The sequence below is a fragment of the Geotrypetes seraphini genome, chromosome 6 (genome assembly GCF_902459505.1).
Source record: "Geotrypetes seraphini chromosome 6, aGeoSer1.1, whole genome shotgun sequence".
In the NCBI taxonomy this organism is placed as follows: Eukaryota; Metazoa; Chordata; class Amphibia; order Gymnophiona; family Dermophiidae; genus Geotrypetes; species Geotrypetes seraphini.
Window position 1 is genome coordinate 15866909 of NC_047089.1, and position 23411 is coordinate 15890319.

Genomic DNA, 23411 nt, shown 5'->3' on the forward strand with positions numbered 1-23411 from the left:
CATTCAAAATTTGGTTATTGTAGTGCAGACAATGGTCTTAATGATACTAGACCAAGGGTGGGCAACTCCGGTCCTCGAGGGCTGGAATCCAGTCAGGTTTTCAGGATTTCCCCAATGAACATGCATGAGATCTATTTGCATACACTGCTTTCAATGCATATTCATTGGGGAAATCCTGAAAACCCGACTGGATTCCAGCCCTCGAGGACTGGAGTTGCCCACCCCTGGGCTAGACAATTTCAACTGTTCATGCAGGTCTTCAAACCTGTGAAAAAAATATACTCAATTTGATCTCTACTGCCATCTTCCTGCTCTCCAAATATTAACACATTAATTGGTTCTTGCCCAATTCGACTATTGTAATTCTTTCTACAAAGGCCTTGAGCAAAAGGATTTACATCAAATTCAGCTTATATAGAATACCACTATTAGATTAATTACCTGGAGATTCGACCATGTAACCCATTTGATGAAGCATTTTCATTGACTACCGATAACCCACAGAACATAAGATCATCCTTTTAATATTTAAAATTTGTATGACAGGCTTTCCTCTCTTTCTGGCACCAACACCTGCCCCATATCAGCGCCTCTGTACGTTCTACTCTGCCCAAAGTCTTTACAGTTCCATCGCCTAGACCAGTGGTTCCCAAATCTGTCCTGGGGGACCCCCAGCCAGTCAGGTTTTCAAGATATCCCTAATGAATATGCATGAGAGAGATTTGCATACCTGTCACTTCCATTATATGCAAATATCTCTCATGCATATTCATTAGGGATATCTTGAAAACCTGACTGGCTGGGGGTCCCCCAGGACAGGTTTGGGAACCACTGGCCTAGACCATGGGTAGGTAATTCCGGTCCTCGAGAGCTGGAGCCAAGTCAGGTTTTCAGGATAGGTAATTCCGGTCCTCGAGAGCTGGAGCCAAGTCAGGTTTTCAGGATATCCACAATGAATATGTATGAGATGGATTTACATGCACTGCCTCCTTGAGAGGCAAATCTATCTCATGCATATTTATTGTGGATATCCTGAAAACCTGACCTGGCTCCGGCTCTCGAGGACCGGAATTGCCTACTCCTGCCCTAGACAGATTACCTATGACTACGCTTTTCTCTGATGTTAGCCCCACCTTATGGAATTCCTTGCCATCCCACTTACATTTACAGACATCCTTGCAAAGGTTTAAAATTGACCTTAAAATCTCTCTTTTGAATCTCAAGCACGATACTAGTACTTTATTAATATTCACTTCATTAGTTGTTCTTTTTCCCCCAATGAAGGTTTGTGAAAGCACTTCAGAAGCACTTCCTACCCTTATTCTAGCCTTCCTATCCTGTCAATAATTATAGTTCATATTTCTCCCTACCCTCTTCTCGTCACTCTTACTCTTTATGCTCCCTTACCTATCTAGGGATCAAATGTAAGCCACTCAGACAATTAGTGATTTTCAGGATAGCAAATTTTGAATAAAATTGGGAACTTGGAAACTGCATCCCTACAAACATGTTTCTACTATGCTTCAGTTATAATTATTTCCTATTGTGTTTCAATTGGTCAACAACTGTATTAATGTATTATATGGAGTAAGCTCAGCTTAATTGGATAATAAATGTGGAAATACATGCTAGGTTACCAGCTGGTAGAAATTTACTGCTGATCCCTGATTTGGCTGCAGCTCAACTGAAGATGAACTATATTGATTGTGAAGCCCTCTTAGCAGCATTTTCTCTGAAGATATTCACCTTTGTTCTATCTACAATTCAGATGCTTAGGGGTTTTGGTTGTTTAGACAGGCATGCACACTATTAGAGGGGTCACTGTCTCATTATCAAGACTGTTAAAGAAAAGGAGGTATATGTATGTGCTGATGGGTTGGAATTTTTACCCATGAGTTAGTAAGGAGTGTAAAGATATTGGTTACAATGTGCCTTTGCGATTTCATAATTGGTGGGGGTGGGATGACCATTCAATGTATTAATTGCTTCTCTCAAAAGCCTGAAAACCATTTACAGGACAAAGTACCCCCAAACACAACGAGGCCATATGGCCCAGCAATCTCAATTGTCATCTGCTAGCTGCTGTATATTCTCCTTCACTATGGATATCAAATCTAAAATCTACTCTAACCATACAGTACAACACACTCACACCCACAAATAAACCACAGTGCTAAGCCTGAAGAACCTAATCAATCTGCGGAGGCGCCTGAATGATAACATTTACAAGTCTGCCCCACACCACAGTTAACTTAAGGACCTGCCACATTGTTTGTCCAAAATTGACTCCAAACATGCAATACAACATACTCATGCCTGCAAATCATACTCACAATTAGACCAAGGCGCTGTGTCTTAAAGAACAGAATTGGTCTGAGACTGCGCCGGAATAATGGCGTCTACAAGGCTACCCCTAATTCCGTCATATATTTTTTGAGATAGAGCGACCAGAATTGCACACAGTATTCAAAGTGAAGCCGCACCATAGAGCAATACAAGGGCATAACAACACATTTTCATCTTTGTTTTCCATTCCTTTCCTGATAATGCCTAACATTCTTTTTGCTTTCTTAGCCACCACTGCACATTGAGTTAAGGGTTTCAATGTATCCTCAACGATGACACCTAGATCCTTTTCCTGGGCAGTGACTCCAATGTGAAATCCTGCCATTACGTAGCTATAGTTTGGGCTCCTCTTTCCCACATGCATCACTTTGCACTTGTTCACATTAATCATCATCTGCCATTTTGATGGCCAGTCTTCCAGACTCACAAGGTCCTCTTGCAATTTTTCACAATCCTCTTGGGATTAACTTTGCCTCATAAGCAAATTTAATTACCATGTTTTTCGCTCTATAAGACGCACCTGACCATAAGACGCACCCTAGATTTAGAGAAGGAAAACAAGAAAAAAACCCATTCTGAACCAAATTCTCCCTGCCAGGCTCTTCACCCAACCCCACACTCCTTGCCAGGCTCTGCACCCTGTCCCCCCTCTGGTGGTCTAGTGGTAGGCCCAGACAGGGTCGGTCGGGACAGGGCATAGGTCAGGTAGGAACAGGGCAGGCAGGCTTAGTAGCAGGCAGGCATGCCTAGTGGCCTGGTGGCAGGCAGCCCCCCCCCCCCCCAAGACAGGCAGGCAGGCCTACTGGCCTGGTGGCAGGCAGGCCGGCAGGCAGGGCTCCCCCCTTACCTCAATTCCTCCTGAGGTCCCAGCACTGTAGGGCAGGAGCTTTCAACCTCCTGCCCTTTCCTCTAGCTGACTCCAGAGTGACAGGGCCCTTCCTCCAGCTGTCTCCCTGCTGTCCTTTCCTCCAGCTGCTCCCATGGCGCAGGACAAGGCAGGAAGCAAAATGCTCGCATCTGCCTTCTGCACTGCTTTGACTCTGATGCTGCGTCAAAGTCAAAGCGGTGCAGAAGGCAAGTGCGAGCGTTTTGCTTCCTGCCTTGTCTTGCATCGCGGGAGTCAGCTGGAGGAAAGGGCCCTGAAGAGAGATGTTGCTGCTTCGCTGGCTCTTTCCCAGTCCCGATGTTGACAGGAGTCCTCGCGTTTCGAGCAGGGCAGTGGCAGTGCACCAGAGGTCCTTCTCCCTTTTCTACAGCGCCGCTGGAGCTGAAAACTTTTTGTCTGCTATGGCGGTTTTATGCTGCCTTCCCCGCCGGTGCCGAAATTAGGGAGCTGAAGAGCGGCGCTGAGGGTAAGCTTGTAGACAGCGGTGTCTACATAGAGTGAGTCAGCCAGAGGAAAGGCAGGAAGCTAAAAGCTGAAAGCTCCTGCCCTACAGCGCTGGACCGCCGAAGAAATTAAGGTCCGGGGGATTGGGGGGAGGTATCCGCTCTATAAGACAAACCCTTATTTACAACCAATTTTTTTGGGAAAAAAAAATTGTGTCTTACAGAGCAAAAAATACGGTATCTCACTAGTTACTCCCATCTCTAGATCATTGATAAATTTGTTAAAAAGCAGTGGTCCCAGTATAAACTTCTGGGGAGCCCCACAATCTACCCTACTCCATTGAGAATATCGACCATTTAAACCTTTCTGTTTTTCAACCAATTCTTTTTTTTATAATTCTTTATTCATTTTTTCATCTTTCAACAAGTGTACAATACATATATCAACAATTAGCAAATCACTTGAAAATCTTATTAGCAATCTTTTCAACCAATTCTTAATGCATAATAGGACATTACCTCCAAATACCATGACTTCCTAATTTCCTCAGAAGTCTTTCAAGAGATACTTTGTCAAATGCCTTTTGAAAATCAAATACACACTATCAATCAGCTCACCTTTATCCACATGTTCATTCACCCCTTCAAAAACAACAAAAAAAAAAAGCAGTAGATTGGCGAAGCAAGATTTCCCTTGACTAAAACTATGTAGGCTTTCTCTCATTAATCTATGCTTACATATATGTTCTGTCATTTGTTCTTTATAATAAATCTCTACCATTTTGCCCAGAATCGACTTAAGACTCACTGGTCTATAATTTCCTTATTACCTCTGGAACCCTTTTTAAAAAAAAAATTGGCATCATGTTGGTCACCCTCCAGTCTTCCAGTACTATGTGGATTTTAAAGATAAATTACTAATTACTAACAAAAACTCTGCAAGTTCATTTTTCAATTCTAATCAGCACTCCGGGATGTATATCCTCATTACATCTTCCAGTGGTACAGAGATTTGTTCAAGTTTCTCCAATTCATCAGAATTGTATACCATTTCTGGTACTGGTAACTCCCCTACATCTTTCTCGGTGCAGACCGAAGCAAATAATTAATTTAATCTCTCTGCTATGGCCTTGTCTTTCCTGAGAGCCCCTTTTACCCCTCAGTCATCTAGCAGTCTAACTAATTCTCTTCCCGGCTTCTTGCTTTTAATATACCTAAAAAAGTTTTTACTTTGCATTTTTGCTTCTAGCGCAGTCTTCTTTTCAAGGTCTCTTTGTCTTCCTTATTAGCACTTTGCATTTGGTTTGCCATTCCTTATGGCATTTACAATTATTTTCAGTCGGATCCTTTTTCCACTTTCTGAAGGATTCTTTTACCACTAGTAGCTTCTTTCACTTCACTCACTAATCACACTGGCTGCAGTTTGGTTTTCTCTCCTCTTTTTATAATACATGGATTATATCTAGTCTGGACCCCCAATCTGCATAGTGTACCGCTGTGATCACTATTACTTTGGTGAAGGTATGCAGCACTGTTGCAAGCCCATAGGGGGGAGCTGAGAACTGAATATGCAGTACCATGTGAAACCACAGAAACCTTGTGCAAGCTGGAAATAAGCCTCCATTAAGTCAAGTGAGGTTAGTAATTCTTCTGGCACCACCAAGGCAATGACCGATCTTACGGTCTCCATTTGGAAAAGAGACACTTTTAGTGCCACGCTGACTGCCTTTAGATGCAGAATTGGTTGCCAGTCCTCAGATTCTTGTTTTGGCACGATGAAGTATATATATCTGCCCAAGCTCAATTCGCTATCTGGGACGGGCTCTATGGCTTAAATATCAAAGAGCCATTGTACAGTTGCTTGGACCTTTACTACTTTTTCCAGCTGTCTGGCCGGAGAGCTCGGAAATAACTCAAAGGGTGAAAGAATGAGCTTGTAAACCTCTCAGATAATGTCCAAGACCCACTGGTCTGAGCAGATCTGGTGCCATTTTTGCTTCTTTGAGGTTGCTGCAGTATGGGAACCAGAGGATTGAGGTTGTCTGGTGTCTCCAAATCTCTGCCTAGAGTTCTGGTAGGATTTCTGCCCAGAAAACCCCTCAGAGAAGTGGCAAAATCACCAAGAGCCATGAAAATTACCACACCCAGACCCCTTAGCGGTCCTTGAGTTGATATTCTCTTACACTCATCATAAGATCAACCATACCCTTGATGAAGAGAATTTGGCCCCTAAAAGGAAGCCTTCTTGAAGTAGCCTTAGAGAATCACCTGCCCATTGCCTGATCCAGAGCATTCTTCAGGAGGAAAACACAGTAAGCAGACACCTTGCTCAAGACCCTGAACATGTCATATAGAGCAACTGCCACATAGTTGACTCCTGCCAACACTAAGTGTGGGTAAGCGTCTTCTTCCAACAGAGCAGCACGGCGCAATCTAGAGTTGACAAGTGTGTGCCACAAAAGAAGCTGCCACAGCCGCTTTCATCCCCAGGGCTTCAAATTGCCTTTTGAGGACCAAATCCAACCTGTGGTCCTGCCCATCCTTTAGACCCAATCCTCCCTCACTAGTGACCTGCACCACCAACCAATCCACATTGGGTGTGACAAACATCTGATGAGTCAGTTGGCAAAGGATACAGCTGGGCCATAGTCTTGGCTACCTTCAGAGGGCCCTCTGGAAATTCCCAATGCTCTGTTATAAATGCTGTAATATCTGGATGTGAGGGAAAGCATATGGTCTGTGTTTTAGAACTACTCATTACAGAAGGCTACACAGCTGAGGACTGTGGCAGTTCCAATTGCAAGTCCTACAAAACCTCTATCCAAAAGACCAGCCAGCTTGAAAAGCCTATACAGAGTCAGGTCATCACCCTGGTCTAGTGCCACCACAGCCTGATGACCATCGGCATCCACCTGAGCTTTGGAACCCCCCAAAAAAAATAAAATGGAAGGTTTGCTCTGGGAGAGCAGAGGCATAGAGTCTGAGCTCCAAAGATCCCAGTTCTTTTTCTGTCTGGCTTTTCGAGTCTGCTGCCGACACCTGCTTAGCAGATCCTGCACTCTACCCCCTCCCTCCCCCCACACACTACCTCTGGAGCAGGCACAGAACTGGCAAACTTTTTATAGTTCAAATAGGCATTATACAGGAAGCTTACAAAATCAGGTGTAAAAACCTGAACAGAAGGGCCAGATGAGCCCTTTATGTGCTTATTGTGCCTCCTTGAGGGTCCAGTGTCCTCTGTGTGGCACTGTTTCACCGCAGATTCGGCTTGTGCTCCTTTTAGAAAAACACACTCTAGACCCTCCAGAATGGCCCATCTGTAGTTCTAGGACCCTCAAAGATCTGAGGAGGCTGAGCCAGAGGCCTCTGCCCCTTCCTCGTGCCAGGCATGTGGAACATGGACGCTCTTTAACTGGCCATCCAGCACCAATCTGGCATGCATCCAGTGTATCAGAGCCTGAGGAGTCCATTTGTGGTGAATTATTGAAAATCCAAGGGATTTTAAGGCAGATAAAGGCTTTTTAAAATAAACCTGGAAATCCAAGATGGCCACTGCAGTAACAATTTTGGCACTAAAAACAGCCCATGGAAGCCAAAAAGAAAATCCAAAAATTCAGGGAAGGGGTTTCTAGAGGTAGGAGATCCCCCCCAATCTAGCCCCAGGAACCTAAAAACTAATTTTCTGACCATTGCCACCTCCTCCCCGAATTTCCCCATAAGCTGCAATAGCCAGTACTCACATGTGTATGCTGTGCTGGAAACTGCTTGTTCTGCTTAAGCTGCCAGTGCAGCTATGAAGAAGAGAAGACTTTCTGCCTCAGGCAAGCAAGGATTCCAGCTGCTTGCTTGCTTTGGGCTGAAGGCCAGACCTTAAGAAGGTGGTCTGAGATCCCAACCCCCACCAAGCCACTTGCTCGACCAGGGAGAGGGAGAAATGCACCCAGCCCCACTGCAGCCCTCAGACCAACCCAGGGCTCATACAGCCTGCACTCAAGATCCAGACAGAGTCTGGGGCAAGCCACATTTCCAGGAGAATGGGTCCTGAGCCTTCTTAACTGGTAAAGCAGGTTGGCTAGGTAGGTACTGAAGAGACGTCTGCTAGCAATAGACTTCTTCACTGAGAGTCTTGCAGTCAAAGCTGTCCTGGGAACACTGGGAACCTCTGCAGCATAAAAGCCTCACAATTTGGGAAGAAAGTACTCAAAAAATAAAATCAGAGCAGATCAGAAGACAACTTCTCAACTTGCTTGCAGAAGTGAAAACTAAGGGGCTACAGCATGGCCCTCTGGAAGGAGAGGTGGAGCCATGCAAGATGATTGGCTGCTTCTCTGCAAGGAAACTTGCTGTTTTGGGGCGACTACCCATTAGTTCAGGATCTCTGCTCCCGTTGCATTGGAATGGCTGGTTAAGACTTTTGGACCCCTTTTAAAGATAATGTTCAAGCTACCTACTAGTTGATGTGGGTGACAAAATAAAGCCGTTATGCTATCTTCATATGCAATGGATCAGTGGCTAATATTTAAGACACTAGCAAAAAAAAAATAAATATGTAGCTTTTAGATATTGCAGGATGGCACCGACACACTCATTTAAACTGAAGTCCCATACCTTTATCTCCTGTGCCTGGTAACAGGGATCTGATGGATCGGTCCTTTTTCTTCTTTTCTTCAGGGTTAGGAGGCAGCGGTTTTGAGCCATGGTTTAAAGTTCCAGAATCTTTAATGTTAGCTCCAATAAAAGTGCTAGTGTTTCTCATTGGAGGAGCTGGAGGCTTGTCTTCAATTTCCATGCCTTTGTCAGACATCAGCAAAAAAAAGTGGCCGTTACTAAGAACAGAACAAAAAACAAACATACTTTTCATAATTATACATTTACAAATCCACTGTGTGCCAAGACCAGCATTTATTCAAGTATCATAGAAGATTACACTGATAAAGGCAGCTCTAATGCTGTGCTACAGTGATGGCAGATTAAATGAACTATATCGGGATGCTTCTTAAGGACCGTGATATCAAGCGTGTATGAGCCGAGTTCAATACATCAGTTATATTTATGCATCACCTTTCAGGAAATCGGAATCTAAAAAGGATTTTACAATTTCTATAGAAATAAGACTAGGATGGAGAACACGGGCCACACAATGCACCTAGTCTATCCAGTACCATAGATCCTATTTAACCTTCCTTTATTTTAGTATTTTATAACACATATGAAGTAATTTCTAGTGAGGACAGCTTGAAAGCACAATATTGCCACATGCAGTGTGCTGAAGGAGGCAAGAAGAATAAAACAATACAATTCTACTGCTACCTAACATTGGAAAGGAAGCTCCGGAATGAGAGGGCATAGGATGACGTTAAGAGATGATAAGCTCAGGAGTAATCCAAGGAAATACTTTTTTTACCGAAAGGGTGGGAGATGCATGCAATTGTCTCCACCACCTCTATGGGGAGCCTAAGATTCAAGAAAGTGTGGGACAGGCACATGGAATCTCTTAGGGAGAGGAGGAGATAGTGGATGCTGCAGAGGGGCAGACTGATGGGCCATTTTGCCTTTATCTACCATCATGTTTCTATGGTTCTATGTGGAAGGAAAGGTATTCTGAGACCACTATGAATTTTCCTCAACTTATTCTATAATTGGGATGCATAATGAGAAATGGCCCAGTTTTAAGCAACTGTTTTCTTAACCACGTTCACACTTGGCAGCTGTAACAAGGCCACATCTTGTGACCTCAAAGAAAAGAGAGAGAGAGAGAGAGAAAGAAAGAGATAATGGTTTCTGCGGATGGGCAGACTAGATAGGCCATTTGGCATTTATCTGCCATCATGTTTCTATATACTAAGGAACACAAAAAAAAAACCAGTGGGAACGGACAATGAACACTCCAAAGGATCACTGATATAAAAGAGTCTTGTTTATTCCAATACACAAACTGTGGTCCACAGTTTGTGTATGTTCTTTATTGGAATAAACAAGACTTTTTTACACCAGTGATCCTTTGTGGAGTGTTCATTGTCCGTTCCCACTGTTTTTTGTGTGCTTTTGTACCCGTGGGGTTTTTTGTCCTGTTGGCCTTTTCTGTATACAGGAAGAAGAGTGAATTGTCTATATCAAAGGTAGTAGCAAAGGGAGATAATAATAATAATAATAACAGCTTATATACCGCAATACCGTGAAGTTCTATGCGGTTTACAGAAGATTAAGCAAAGGTAACAAATTGATTGACTTTAAGAGGGGAGGAAGAAAGAGAATTAATAGGACAGGAAATTCATTGTTGAGGAGAGTGATCAATAGGACAAGTTAATCGCTATAGAGGGGAGAGAGAAGAGAGGATCAGTTGTCTAGATGCTTTAGGAACAAGTGTGTTTTTAAATGTTTCCTAAATTCCCCATAAGTAGTGGGCGAAAGCAATTGTTCTAGGTCTCTACCCTACGATGCTGCCTGGTGTGAGAGAAGATGTTCATGGTGTTTTTTCAGTTTACAACCTCGAACTGGGGGGGAAACGAAATTGGAATGTGAGCTTCTCTTGTGTCTGTTGGCTGAGAAGAAGAAAAGGTCAGTTATGTATTTAGGGGCAAGTCCGTGTAGTGCTTTGAAGCAGAAGCAGGCAAATTTAAACTTTACGCGTGACACCATTGGCAGCCAATGCAGCTGCCGGTAGTAGGGTGTCACGTGGTCAAACTTCCTCAGCCCAAAGATCAGTTTGACTGCTGCATTTTGCATCAATTGTAAACGCTGCATATTCTTTTGGGAAATTGCTAAATAGGCGATGTTACGGTAGTCAAGTAGACTTAGTACGAGGGATTGGACTAGGGTTCTGAATGCCGATGTATCAAAATAAGCTTTAATGGATCTGAGCTTCCAGAGAGTAAAGAATCCCTTTCTGATTAAGGAGTCTACCTGGTCTTTCATGGTTAGGCACTGATCCAAAGTTACACCTAGTATCTTTATGGTGGGCTGGATAGGGTAACTAAGTTTATTGACACATAGTGGTGATTTGGTGTCAAGCGGATGTGGTGATTTGGTGTCAAGCGGATGTGGTGATTTGGTGTCAAGCGGATGTGGCGAAGCAACGAAGAAAGTTGTTTTTTTCTGAATTAAGTTTGAGCCTAAACCATCCAGTGCTCCATCACATTTATGGCTTCTGAAGCTTTGGGAATAGTTTCAGAGACAGAATTAGCGAATGGGATGATAATCGTAAAGTCATCTGCATAACTAAATAGTTTTATCCCCAGCTGGGTTAGCTGTGAACCCAGTGAGGACATATAGACGTTGAAGAGCAATGGAGATAGTGGGGACCCTTGTGGCACACCGGATGGATTGCTCCAGGTGTCTGAAAGCTCATAATTAAAACGTACCTGATAAGGAATATAAGGAAGCCACGGAACCAGTTCAGCACCTCATCCCTGATACCAATGGCGTCTAGGCATTGTAGCAGTTTCTTGTGGTCTCCTAGATCAAAGGCAGAACTCATATCGAATTGCATAACCAGGGCATTAAGGCCCTTACTAAACAGTAGGCGTAGATTGTCTAAGATAGCCGCAATTACTGTCTCAGTACTGAATAACGGTCTAAAACCGGATTGAGTTTCATGTAGGAGAGAGAACTGATCAAGATAATCCATCAGTTGGATGTGTACCAATCCCTCCATAATTTTTACAATAAATGAAAATGGATGCTACCGGTCTGTAGTTGGATATTAGGGCTGAAGATTCTTTTCGATTTTTTAGAATTGGGGTTATTATTATGTGACCATTATTAGAGAGAAACTTTCCAGTTTTTAGGTTGTGAGCCAAGTATTGCATCAGCGATAGTTTAAATTCTAAAGGTGCTGCTTTCATGTTTTCTGGGGGGCATGAGACCAGAACGCAATAGGATTTAGAGTATCTGTTATATAGTCGGGTGAAATTATTCCACTCTAAATCTTGAAAGGAGCTCCAGATCATATCTGCCGGTATATCATTTCCTTGGGTGATAGCTATTTGATGATCACTAGGGTCTTTGTTGAACAATGGATTCTAAGGTTTTTAATTTTTGAATCGAAGTACAGTGCTAAGTCATTTGCAGAGGGTAACAGTGTTGTGTGTGGATGTGGTGTAACGAGCGGTGTCAAATAAATTTGTGATCAGGTTGAATAGCTCTTTTGTATTGATTCCTAGTGAACCATTAAAAGATGAGTTGATTTTAATTGAGTAGAATGCTTTATGTTTGTCTTTTTATCATTTGTTTGTAGATTTTTATGTTAGCTCTCCATTTGTTAAGGTCTGTTAGTTCTCCTGTTTTTTTCCAAGTTCTTTCTAGAGATAGTGAATTCATGTCTCAAAAAAAACAAAAGCAAAAAAACCCACCTCTGCACAGTGCATTAGCAGATACTATTATATATGTTTATTAGATTTCTTTTTTTTAATATACTGCCTCTCCATGGTACAAGCAAAGCAGTTTACATATTGCATATAAGTACTTTCTCTGTCCCTAACGGGTAGCTTGTAGTACTCTGTACAAAAAAGGAGAGCAAATTAACACAACTCTGACGTTTTCGAACCATGCTCTTTTGAACGACCGACCCTGGGCCTTCCCCCAGTTTCTAGTTTAAAAGCTGCTCTATTTCCTTTTCAAATGTTGACGCCAGCAGCCTGGTTCCATCCTGGTTAAGGTGGAGTTCATCTTTGTGGAATAAGCTCCCCTTCCCCTAAAATGTCATCCAGTTCCTAACAAGTCTAAAACACTCCTCCCTGTACCATTGCCTCATCCATGCACTGAGATTCTGCATATCTGTTTTGCTTGCTGCAAAGAGTTTATATTTCATAATGGGATAATTCTGCTTTAAAAAGAAGAATGAGCAGGCATATCATGTAGGTGATATGCATGGGCCCTGGGGCAAAGAATTGCTGAATGGCACTCAAATTCCAGAGAAGAGTCATCAGATAAAAAGGAAGACTAGACACTTGAACAATCACCTAATCACCTTTAAAAAATGGATAGAAGTCCCAACAAAAAGCAACTTTTATTTTGAAATTTGGTAAGATTTTGTGGGCCATTTTCTCAAAGTCAGAGAAAAATCAGATTGACACGCTATGTAGATATCAAACTTGTTTAGGACAACTATATTTTCAAACATCAAGATAGTTAAAAGCTGGCTAAAAACAATAGGGTAAAATAGTTGTCTGAATTTCACTAAGAATTACGGTTTTGTGCTATATAAGGACAAAAAATAAAACTGCATGACTGCTGGAGGGTTAGGAGGATCTATACTGAGAACCGCGCTTTTAACTAGTCTCATTAATTCTCAGTGATACAACTTTTTCTTTAAATTATGTCAAATATTCAAGAGATACTGAAAAACTGAAGAGAGATTTTGATAAATGAGAAGAACAGAATATGTGAGAAAATGGGATTCAGTCGGGGCTATTTTTGTTCCCCTAACGCATAACCATGCCGCTTATCGGAAGGGAATGGTTTTAGAACGTGTAAAGGAAGAGACAAATGAAGCATTTGCAGTTAAATAGAAATAATGCTGTGGTGTTAATTGCTGACTGGCAAAGTACTAAAGGTATCAAGAGATCGAGGTTATCTATAATAGCATAATTCCTTTTACTGGCATGCACAGCAATACCGTATAGTCTAACATACAAAGCCAAAAAAGACTGGCAAATCAAAGTTTCTCAGTTCTGTGTGTTCTTTGATGAGGAATGTCTAAGAACATAAGAATTGCTGCTGCTGGGTCAGACCAGTGGTCCATCGGGCCTAGCAGTCCACTCCCAAGGCAGTCCCTAGGTCAAGGACCTGAGCCCTGAGTCTAGCAGGAACTTGTCTAACTTTGTCTTGAATCCTTGGAGCAAACCTCTTCCATGTAATCCTCAACAGACAGTGGTGAGGGAAAGCGGCTAAAGTATTTTCTTTTTAATGCTTTTTATAATTCATAATAAAATGAACATTTATTAAATTTCTTATATACCATTGCGAGTTTAAAAGCTATTGAAGCTGTGTATATTCAGGTACAAGGTATTTATTTATTTATTTAATTTTCTATACCGTTCTCCCAAGGGAGCTCAGAACGGTTTACATGAATTTATTCAGGAACTCAAGCATTTTTCCCTGTATGTCCTGGCGGGCTCACAATCTACCTAATGTACCTGGGGCAATGGGGGGATTAAGTGACTTGCCCATTGTCACAAGAACAGCGTGGGTTTGAACCCACAACCTCAAGGTGCTGAGGCTGTAGCTTTAACCACTACACCACACACTATTTTTCTGTCCCTGGAGGGCTCACAATCTAGATGGGTACCAGAGACAATGGAGAATTAAGTGACTTGCCCAAGATCAGAAGAGGCAGTGGGATTTGAAACAGGCTGCCACTGCTCTAAACATAGGCTTCTCCCTCACTCTATGTCAGTGTCTCTCAAACTGTACGCCCTGGCATGGTGGTGTGCCCAGAAGAGATTCCAGGTGTGCCATGAGAGATTGCAGAATTTTACTTTATTTAAAAAAAAAATGTCCTTCATACGTATACACTAGAATAGATGACACATACATCACGCATGCAAGACTGTGTCAATGTTAAGCGTATGAACCACTCAGACAAGTATCATTCTTTGAAGTGATTGCTCCTTGAAAACTAACAGCAAGTAATTTTAGTTTAATTTTTACTTTTTATTCAGTAGTTGTCCTAACTTGAGCAACAAAGCAATCAAGGCTTTGTTACTGTTTGGATCTTCTTATCTTTGCAAACTTGGATTTTCAGCTCAGACAGAAATTAAACCGTAAAAGATAGAACAATTGCAGATGGTGGATGATGACATGTGTATTTGCTTGTTGACTATCGAGCCATGTTTTGAGTTAATTTGCACTGAAAAACAAGCACATCCATCGCATTGATTTGCAATTCTATCTACTTTAGTTCCACCATTGTTACAATTACCAATGCCTACCTTAAAGAACTTTATAAAATTGCAAAGACAACAAAAATAAAATTTGAGAGTGGCGCAGTGGTTAAAGCTACAGCCTCAGCACCCTGAGGCTGTGGGTTCAAAACCCACGCTGCTCCTTGTGACCCTGGGCAAGTCACTTAATCCCCCCATTGCCCCAGGTACATTAGATAGATTGTGAGCCCACCAGGACAGACAGGGAAAAATGCTTGAGTTCCTGAATAAATTCATGTAAACCATTCTGAGCTCTCCTGGGAGAACAGTATAGAAAATTGAATAAATAAATATTTAATTTCAATTATAATGTGCCACGAAAAACATTTGCTCCGATTAGTGTGCCAGAGCTAAAAAAAAGTTTGAGACACACTGCTCCATGTGGATGTGATTGTTCTAATTAGAGAATAACATGGGGACAAATTTTTCCCTGTCCCCGCGGGAACTCATTTTCCCATCCCGGCGAATTCTTTTCCTGTCCCTGCCTGATTCCTGCAAGCTCTGTCCTCATCTGCACAAGCCTCAAACACTTTAAAATCATAAGTGTACGAGGCTTGTGTGGTTAAGGCAGAGCTTACAGGAATGGGGCAGGGACAGGGACAGCGACAAAACTTGCGGGGACAAGATGGGGAAATTGAGTTCCTGCGGGGACGGGAACAAAATTTGTCCCCATGTCATTCTCTATTTCTAATTTATTTTTTAAATTGATGTACCTTTTGTTTGATTGAAATCAATCACCGTCTCATCTGCTATTACTTACACTTCTATTTCAGGTCATTACTACTAAATTTCTGTAGCACAACTAAGCTTAAAAAAAAAAAAAAAAGTAAAAATTTAATAATAATAATAATAACTTTATTCTTATATCCCGCAATACCATGGAAGTTCAATGCGGTTAACAATAGAAGAGACTGTACATTTACAGCGATGATACATATTACAGTGTTATTACATTTACAAAGATGTTACATAAATAGCAGTAATAAAAAGGCATATACTAAAGAGGAGACTGTACGTATACAGCGATGTTCCATGTTATCCATATAAGAACATAAGCAGTGCCTCCGCTGGGTCAGACCAGAGGTCCATCCTGCCCAGCAGTCCGCTCATGCGGCGGCCCATCAGGTCCAGGACCTGTATAATGATCTCTATCTATACCCTTCTATCCCTTTTTTCTTCAGGAATTCATCCAATCCCTTCTTGAACCCTGATACCATACCCTGTCCTATCACACCCTCTGGAAGCGCATTCCAGGCATCCACCACCCTTTGGGTGAAGAAGAACCTCCTAGCATTGGTTCTGAATCTGTCCCCTCTTAATTTTTCCGGTAATTTTTTTTGCTTAACTCCTGCTAGACCAGTCTAGACTGATGGGTTACATTGCCCTACCGGCATTTAGGAGGTAGTAAATTTGAACTGTTTCAGCGACATCCCTAATAAAAGAAGTAGTGTAGTCTGACAAACTATCAACCGGAAAACTGTATGTACACTCCAGAACAGGGCTGTCCAATTCTGGTCCTCGAGATCTACTAGCAGGCCAGGTTTTCAGGATACCCACAATGAACATGCATGAGTTATATGCATACTAAGAAGGCAGTGCAGGCAAATCTCTCTCATGCATATTCATTGTGGATATCCTGAAAAACTGGCCTGCCAGTAAATCTCAAGGACCGGAATTGGGAAGCCCTGAGCATTACAGAAAGTTTTGTATAAAAAGAAAATGAATAACTTCCAGAACTCCATTGTCTTCCCGGCTAAGCCCTGGACTGATTCAGCAGGACTCAAGAAAAGGAAATTTTCAGGTAAAAGGTAGATTTTCACTTTCCTTATCCTGCTAGACCAATCCAGACTGATAAGATCTCAAAGCTTTATTCTACCACACAGAAGATGAGGCTCCCTATAACATAACTCTACCAAAGGCAGTATCAATTCTGGTCTGAGCATCAACTGGTAATGTTTCACACAGCACTGCAGTGAGGACCAAATGGTCACTCTACAGATATCCTCAGGGATGACCAAGCTTATAACTAAGAAATCACTTGACCTACAGTTGAGCAAGCTCAGAGACGCTGAGGAGGTAAGCTTTTCATATTGCCTCCTTAATACGAAAGGCATTCAAAGATTTTAAGATCTTTCTCCCTTTGCATAGCCAAAAGAAAAAAAAAAAAAAAAGAGACTGAGCTATTAAAGGAATTTGAGACCTCTAACTCACTCAAGAGAGTTCTTATAACAGTTTTGGGTCCCCTTAAAAGCAGAAAGGGGAGACTCTGCCGACAAATGAGGTTGACATACATTGGCTGATGGGGCCAATCTGGTGCTACCACGTTCACAAGACATGGATGTTTTGCCACCTTCCAAAGGATCCACCCTATCAGAAACCATGAAGGGACCACAGAGGTATCACTTCCAGCCAAAGCTGAAGGCCATTGATATTCAAACCTACTTCTTCCTGCAGCTGAAGAAAAAATGCAACAATTTGTATTCTGGCTAAATGCCATAAAGTGAAAACAAGGCTTGAGGGATTTAGGACAGGGATGGGCAATTCCGATCCTCAAGGGCTGGAATCCAGTCAGGTTTTTAGTATTTCCTCGAGGACTGGTGTTGCCCACCCCTGATCTAGGAAGTACTTGCTAAGAAAATCGGTTGAAATATGGTCTACTCCCATTACACGAGTCACTGAGATCACTGCCAGATGGCATTCCACCCAAAAAGAAAATTAGCTTCTCTCTAGTGCCACTGCTGTACTCCTGGTCCAGCCTTGCTGGTTAAGGTATACCATCATTATTACATGATCCAAAAGCACCCTGACTGCATTCCCAAGTAGTAATAGCTGGAAATGCTGAAGCACCAAGCAAATGGCCTTGGCTTCAAAGCAACCGATACTACAAGAGACTTCTTATGGAAACCAATGCCCCTGTACAAGGTGACCCAGCCAAAGGGTCCCCCCTAACCCCCTAGACTTACATCTGTGGTAAGCACTACTCAATACAGAGTGCCAATGGAAACCACCTTGAATAGATGGGCTGGAAGAGTTTTACCATGCCAGACAAAGCTTCAAACTCCTGCTAATCAAGAGCTGAACCTGTAATTGTTGGGATTTGGAGGACCAATGCAACAACAGTGCCCACTGGAGAGAATCTTATGTGGGCTCTCACCCAGGGTACTACTTTTCAGAATTACTGGCATGGAAACGAAGATCTACAGATATACAGGATCAGGATTGGGACTATCTGCTTTTGAATTAGAAGCACCATACTGCGCTTGGTGTCTAACAGAATCCCAAGATAGTCAAACTTCTGAGAGGGTATCAGCTGACTCTTGGCATAGTTCAATATCCAACCAAAATGCTCCAGCAGCTGGACCACCTGAGAGGTCACCAGCCTTAAGTCCACCTCTGAACTGGCCCCATATTAGCCAATCTTCTAAATAAGATGACTTGGAACAACCCACCTGTGCAAATGGACTGCTATAACCACAATGACTTTAGAAAAAGGTTCTCGGGGTTCTCACTAAACTATATGGGAGCACCTCAAACTACTGGAAATACTGAAATAAAACACAGAAGCAGTGACCCAAGGCGGCCAACTTACTCAACTTGGAAGTCACATCTGCTAACCAATACCACAGCAACAGCCTAATGCCAACAGTTAAGGATTTTACTTGTAATATTTTTAATACTGATAAATTTATTAAGCTGGTAGAGCTGAAGTTCTACTTATCAATTAAAACTTTAAAAAAAATAAAAAGCTAAGCTATTGTGGTTAAATAATTCAATAAGTGTGGTTCCTAAATCTATTAAGTTGCCATTAAGAATTTATTTACTGACAGAAAGTTTTAGTTGTCTTCTTAGATACTACATTACAATAGACTTGAGCGTTAATTCAGAGGTTGAATTCTTTAGACTGTGCCAGCTATGCTCAGTCTTTCATTGTTTGGGTATAAACATTTACAACTCTTGGCCCAAGTATTAATTATACTACATTTGCATAGTTGTAATGCTCTGAATGCAGGTTCATCAATACTCTTATGCATTAAGCTTCAACTTATCCAGAAAATGGCTGCTCAATTAAATTTTCAAATCCCAAAAATATGATTATGTAATGCCCTTGTTTGATCTTCTTGGAGTACTAGTGTTTTGAAGGTGCTAACCCTGAAAGTCATATTTAATCATTGCCCTTTCCAAGGATTTTCAATTCTACTAAGACAAAAATAAGCTGCTTTTACATTTATCATCAATGCAAGGTTTATAAACACTAGAAAACAATTAGAGTGTCTTTTCATATCAGGCATCATTATTTGGAATAGTTTACCTAGTGCTGTTCAGGCTTTTCCATCTTACTTAATTTTCCAGCAAGATTTTAAGGCTTCCCTATTTCATAAATTTCTTAAATTACTTTAATAATTTTTTTATATAGTGCTAATTAAAACTAGTTGTACAATACTACAAATGAAATAGTATACAGGGAAATAGTCTGCTTTGGGCCCAATAGGGATCTGGCAGAAACAAATAATTTCTTGTATTTTATTGTAACTAGGCCACTTCCAGAAAGGAAGGCAATTGCTGCATCTCCTGCAGGCAGCCCTGGCCAGAACTACCTCAGTCAGAAGACTGGATGCTAAGAGCAAAAGCACTGAAAAACAATTCCACTTTCTGGTCATGGTAATTCTTAAGAGTTGTGCTGCCCTCTTCTCCACCAGGATAGTATTCTTTTTGGGTCCAGTGTGGAGAAGGCCAGAAACATTTCAAGATCCTTCTGTAGATGGGGATATAGCCTGCCCACGAGTTTAGTGCCCTGGACAACTTTGGTTGGCAACTCCCACTCAGCTAACACCATCTTGGAGAAGAAACAGCCCTAGGTGGTCTACAGTCAATCTCAAGAATGGACTCCTCCTAGCCAGCTGTAGAAAAGTGGAGGGCCAAAGAGACCTCAATTAAGGAAGCATGCTCCTCTCTAAGAAACAACCTTACCACCAGGAGGTTCTAATGCTGCACTGAAGACAGCTCTGTTTCTGTCCAGAGACATCTGCCCCAGAAGGAAACATCTGTTTTCCGCATCCTCCTCGTGTGTGCCCTCTGTAGGGTATATAGAGTCCCCTCAACTGTGGGAATAGGAATAGCATCTGAATCCAAGGTCATCATGCCATTCCTCAAAACAAGTGAGTGAGGGGTTTTTATTGGTAGTATATTAAAAGCAAAATTGTGAACGGTGTTCCTCAAAACATATTTAGCAAAATAAAATTTAAAAAATAAAAAAAGGATAGTCGTTAGTAGTCTGCTTCATTATGAATCAGCTTTGTAAATTGGCACAATCCAAGAGTGTGAAAATGTTGACCAAGTCCATGACCTGATTTTGGCAGATTGGCGAATATCAGCTAAAACAATTGCTGAGGCACTACAGATATCAAGGAAATGTTTTAGGATTTATCGCCCTTCTTGATGTTCTTTGCAAGATTCTCCTCCATTCGGAGTTTGGCCTCCCTGACTGCCGTTTTGACCGCTTTTGACTTTGCCAGATAGTCTTCCTTGGATTCTCGCTTCCCTGATTGTTTGTAGATGAACGCTCTTTGAACTTCTTTTTTATGAGGTCTGAGATCTCCACAGAGAACCACTGTGGTCTATTGTTTCTTCGCCGTTTACTTACTGGTTTGACGTAGCGGTTGGTTGCTTCGTGTAAGGTTGATTTCAGAGTTGACCACATTACCTCTACATTATCTGTTTCGGCATGGTTTTGCAGTGCCCAATGGCCAAAATCTCCCATGCTTTCGAAGTTTGTGCCCTTAAAGTTGAGGGCCTTGGTTGATGTGCTTGACTTAGTGAAACCTTTCCTGAGGTTGAACCATATCATGTTGTGGTCACTGGAGGCCAACGTATCGCCTATCGAGACCTCTGTGACACTTTCTCCGTTGGTGAGTATTAGGTCTAGTATCACCCGATCCCTAGTGGGCTCTAATACCATTTGTCTGAGTCTCGCTTCCTTTATAGAGGTTAATAGCTTCCTGCTCACGCTGGTCATAGCGGAAAGATTGTTCCAATCCACATCAGGCATATTGAAGTCTCCTAACAATACTGTGTCTCCACGCAAAGTGATATTCTCAATGTCTTCGACTAATTCTATATCCATGTCCTCCTGTTGTCTTGGAGGTCTGTATACTACACCAAGATACAGGCATTTGTCCTTCCCCCTAGCCAAATTCACCCAGAGGGATTCCCCAGTGTACTTGACATCTGCGATTTTGATAACTTTGATGTCCTCTTTAGTGTATAGTCCTCCCATTTTGCCCTCTCTGTCCCGCCGAAGTAAGTTGTATCCCGGTATAGCCATATCCCACCCATGGGAGTCCGTGAACCAAGTCTCGGATATCGCCACCACATCTAGGTCGGCGTTCCTCATTTCCATCTCTAATTCCAGAATCTTATTGCCCAAACTGTGGGCATTAACGTACATAGCCCTCCATACCTTATGTTTGCTATGTCCCTGTGTAGATATTCCTGCTTGAGCTAACTGGACTTCTATAATACTGTTTTCAATGTGTGTACTTACCTCTGACTCGGAAATGTGTGTACTTACCTCGGACTCAGACATGATCGAGACGTTCAAATATGTCACGGGCCGTATCGAGGTGGAAGAGGATCTCTTTTTCCTTAAAGGACCCACGGCAACAAGAGGGCATCTGTTGAAAATCAGGGGTGGGAAATTTCATGGTGACACCAGAAAATATTTCTTCACCGAAAGGGTGGTTGATCGCTGGAATAATCTTCCACAACAGGTAATTGAGGCAAGCAGCGTGCCAGATTTTAAGAAAAGATGGGATTGGCATGTGGGATCTCTTCATGGAGGTAGTTAGGGGTTGGGCCATTAGTGTGGGCAGACTAGATGGGCCGTGGCCCTTTTCTGCCGTCATGTTCTATGTTTCTATAACAGCTGGGTATGCAAAAGTTGTCAGCCAAGAGGGTGCCCAAATGTTTGAATGCTAACGAGAAACGTCAAATGGACATTTCCAAGCTGATTTTGCAGCATTTTCAGCAAGCTGGTGCCAACTTTTTGGAACTAGCTACTGTTTATGAAACATGGTTACACCACTACAATTCTGAGACAAAACAAACTCAGGTTTAACTCAGGTTATCCAAGGAGAAGCATGTGGCGCAGTGGTTGGTTGAAGTCTTGATCAACTAGTCTTCCAAGCAGGGAAATATGTGAAACCCCCATGTGTGAAGGGGTCACCACTACTGCTGCTGCTGCTACTAGACACTTCGTGAAGACATGAGGAGCAGAGATTAGACCAAATGGCAAGGCTTTGTATTGGAAATGTTGAGATCACAAGCATAAGCAGAGATACTTACTGTGCACAGGTAGGATAAAATGTGAGTGTATGCTTCTTTTAGATCTAGATAGCAAAAAGAATCTCCATTTTCCAGAAGGGGTAGGAGGGTTCCATGCAAAATTTCTCCTTCATCAAGCATTTGTTTAAGCCTCAGAAGTCTAGAATGGGTCGAAGGCCTCTGGTCTTTTTTTGTTATCAGGTAATATTTTTGAGTAGAACACTCCCCCCACCAGCAGAAGAACAGGTTCTATTGAGTTTTTCTGGAGAAACATAGAAGATGACGGCAGAAAAGGGCTACAGCCCATCAAGTCTGCCCACTCTGCTTACCCACCCCCTGTCTATGCCCTAATGACCCAATTTCCTTATCTTGACCCTCGTAGGAATCCCACATGGGTATCCCATTTATTCTTAAAGTCTGGCACGCTGTCTGCCTCGATCACCTGCACTGGAAGCTTGTTCCAATGATCAACCACTCTCTCTGTGAAGAAATACTTTCTGGTGTCGCCATGAAATTTTCCGCCCCTGAGTTTGAGCGGGTGCCCTCTTGTGGCCGAGGGTCCCTTGAGAAAGAAAATATCATCTTCCACTTCGACACGTCCCGTGAGGTACTTAAATGTTTCGATCATGTCTCCCCTCTCCCTACGTTCCTCGAGAGTGTAGAGCTGCAATTTGTTCAGTCTCTCTTCGTACGAGAGACCCTTGAGCCCCAAGATCATCCTGGTGGCCGTCCGTTGAACCGATTCAATTCTGCGCACATCTTTACTGTAATGTGGCCTCCAGAATTGCACACAGTACTCCAGATGAGGTCTCACCATGGCCCTGTACAACGGCATTATGACTACAGGCTTTCGGCTGACGAAACTTCTATTGATACAACCCAATATCTGCCTTGCCTTAGATGAAGCCTTCTCCACTTGATTGGCAGTTTTCATGTCTGCACTGATGATTACTCCTAAATCTCGTTCTGCTGAAGTCCTAGTTAAAGTTTCTCCGTTCAAGAAGTACGTCCTGCATGGATTTCTGCTTCCGAGGTGCATGACCTTACATTTCTTAGCATTGAAGCCTAGCTGCCAGGTTGAGGACCAACTTTCCAATGTAAGCAGGTCCTGCGCCATATAATTCTGTAAACTGCATTCACTTACTATATTACATAGGGTTAAGAGTTCTTGGTGAAAGACTGTCTTCTGGAGGGAGTTGGAGAGATTCTTTTGGTGGGTGGTTTGGAGGTTTGTTGACCCAACACAGAGCATAGCCCTGAGAGATGACTCAAAACACTCACTGGTCTGTTATAATTTAAAAAAAAGGAGTCCAACACTGGTGGAAAAAAAAAAAAAATCTATCTCTGAAGGGAAGATTGGGAGGTAGAGTCAGGGGGAGGTTGGCAATGCTTTCTAGGAAGGTCAAAAAGACAACTGCTGCTTTGATTGAACTTGAGATTGCACATTCTGAATCTTTTGTTGCTTTACATGGAGGCAGTTATTAGAATTCTGAG

The 23411-nt window shown here is 42.4% G+C and overlaps 1 protein-coding gene across 2 annotated transcripts in view; it reads right to left on the reverse strand.

Annotated features, from left to right (window-relative positions):
- The window catches only part of PAK1 (p21 (RAC1) activated kinase 1), a 112539-nt gene that overhangs the window by 64787 nt on the left and 24341 nt on the right, over positions 1-23411 (reverse strand). The window contains exon 2 of one of the 2 annotated variants that reach the window (XM_033947949.1): positions 8284-8501. The exons of the other annotated variant lie outside the window; for it this stretch is intronic. Within the exon in view, the coding sequence (XP_033803840.1) occupies positions 8284-8479 (196 nt within the window). The 5' untranslated portion in view covers positions 8480-8501. The remainder of the gene's footprint in view (positions 1-8283; positions 8502-23411) is intronic. 2 annotated transcript variants of the gene reach the window in all.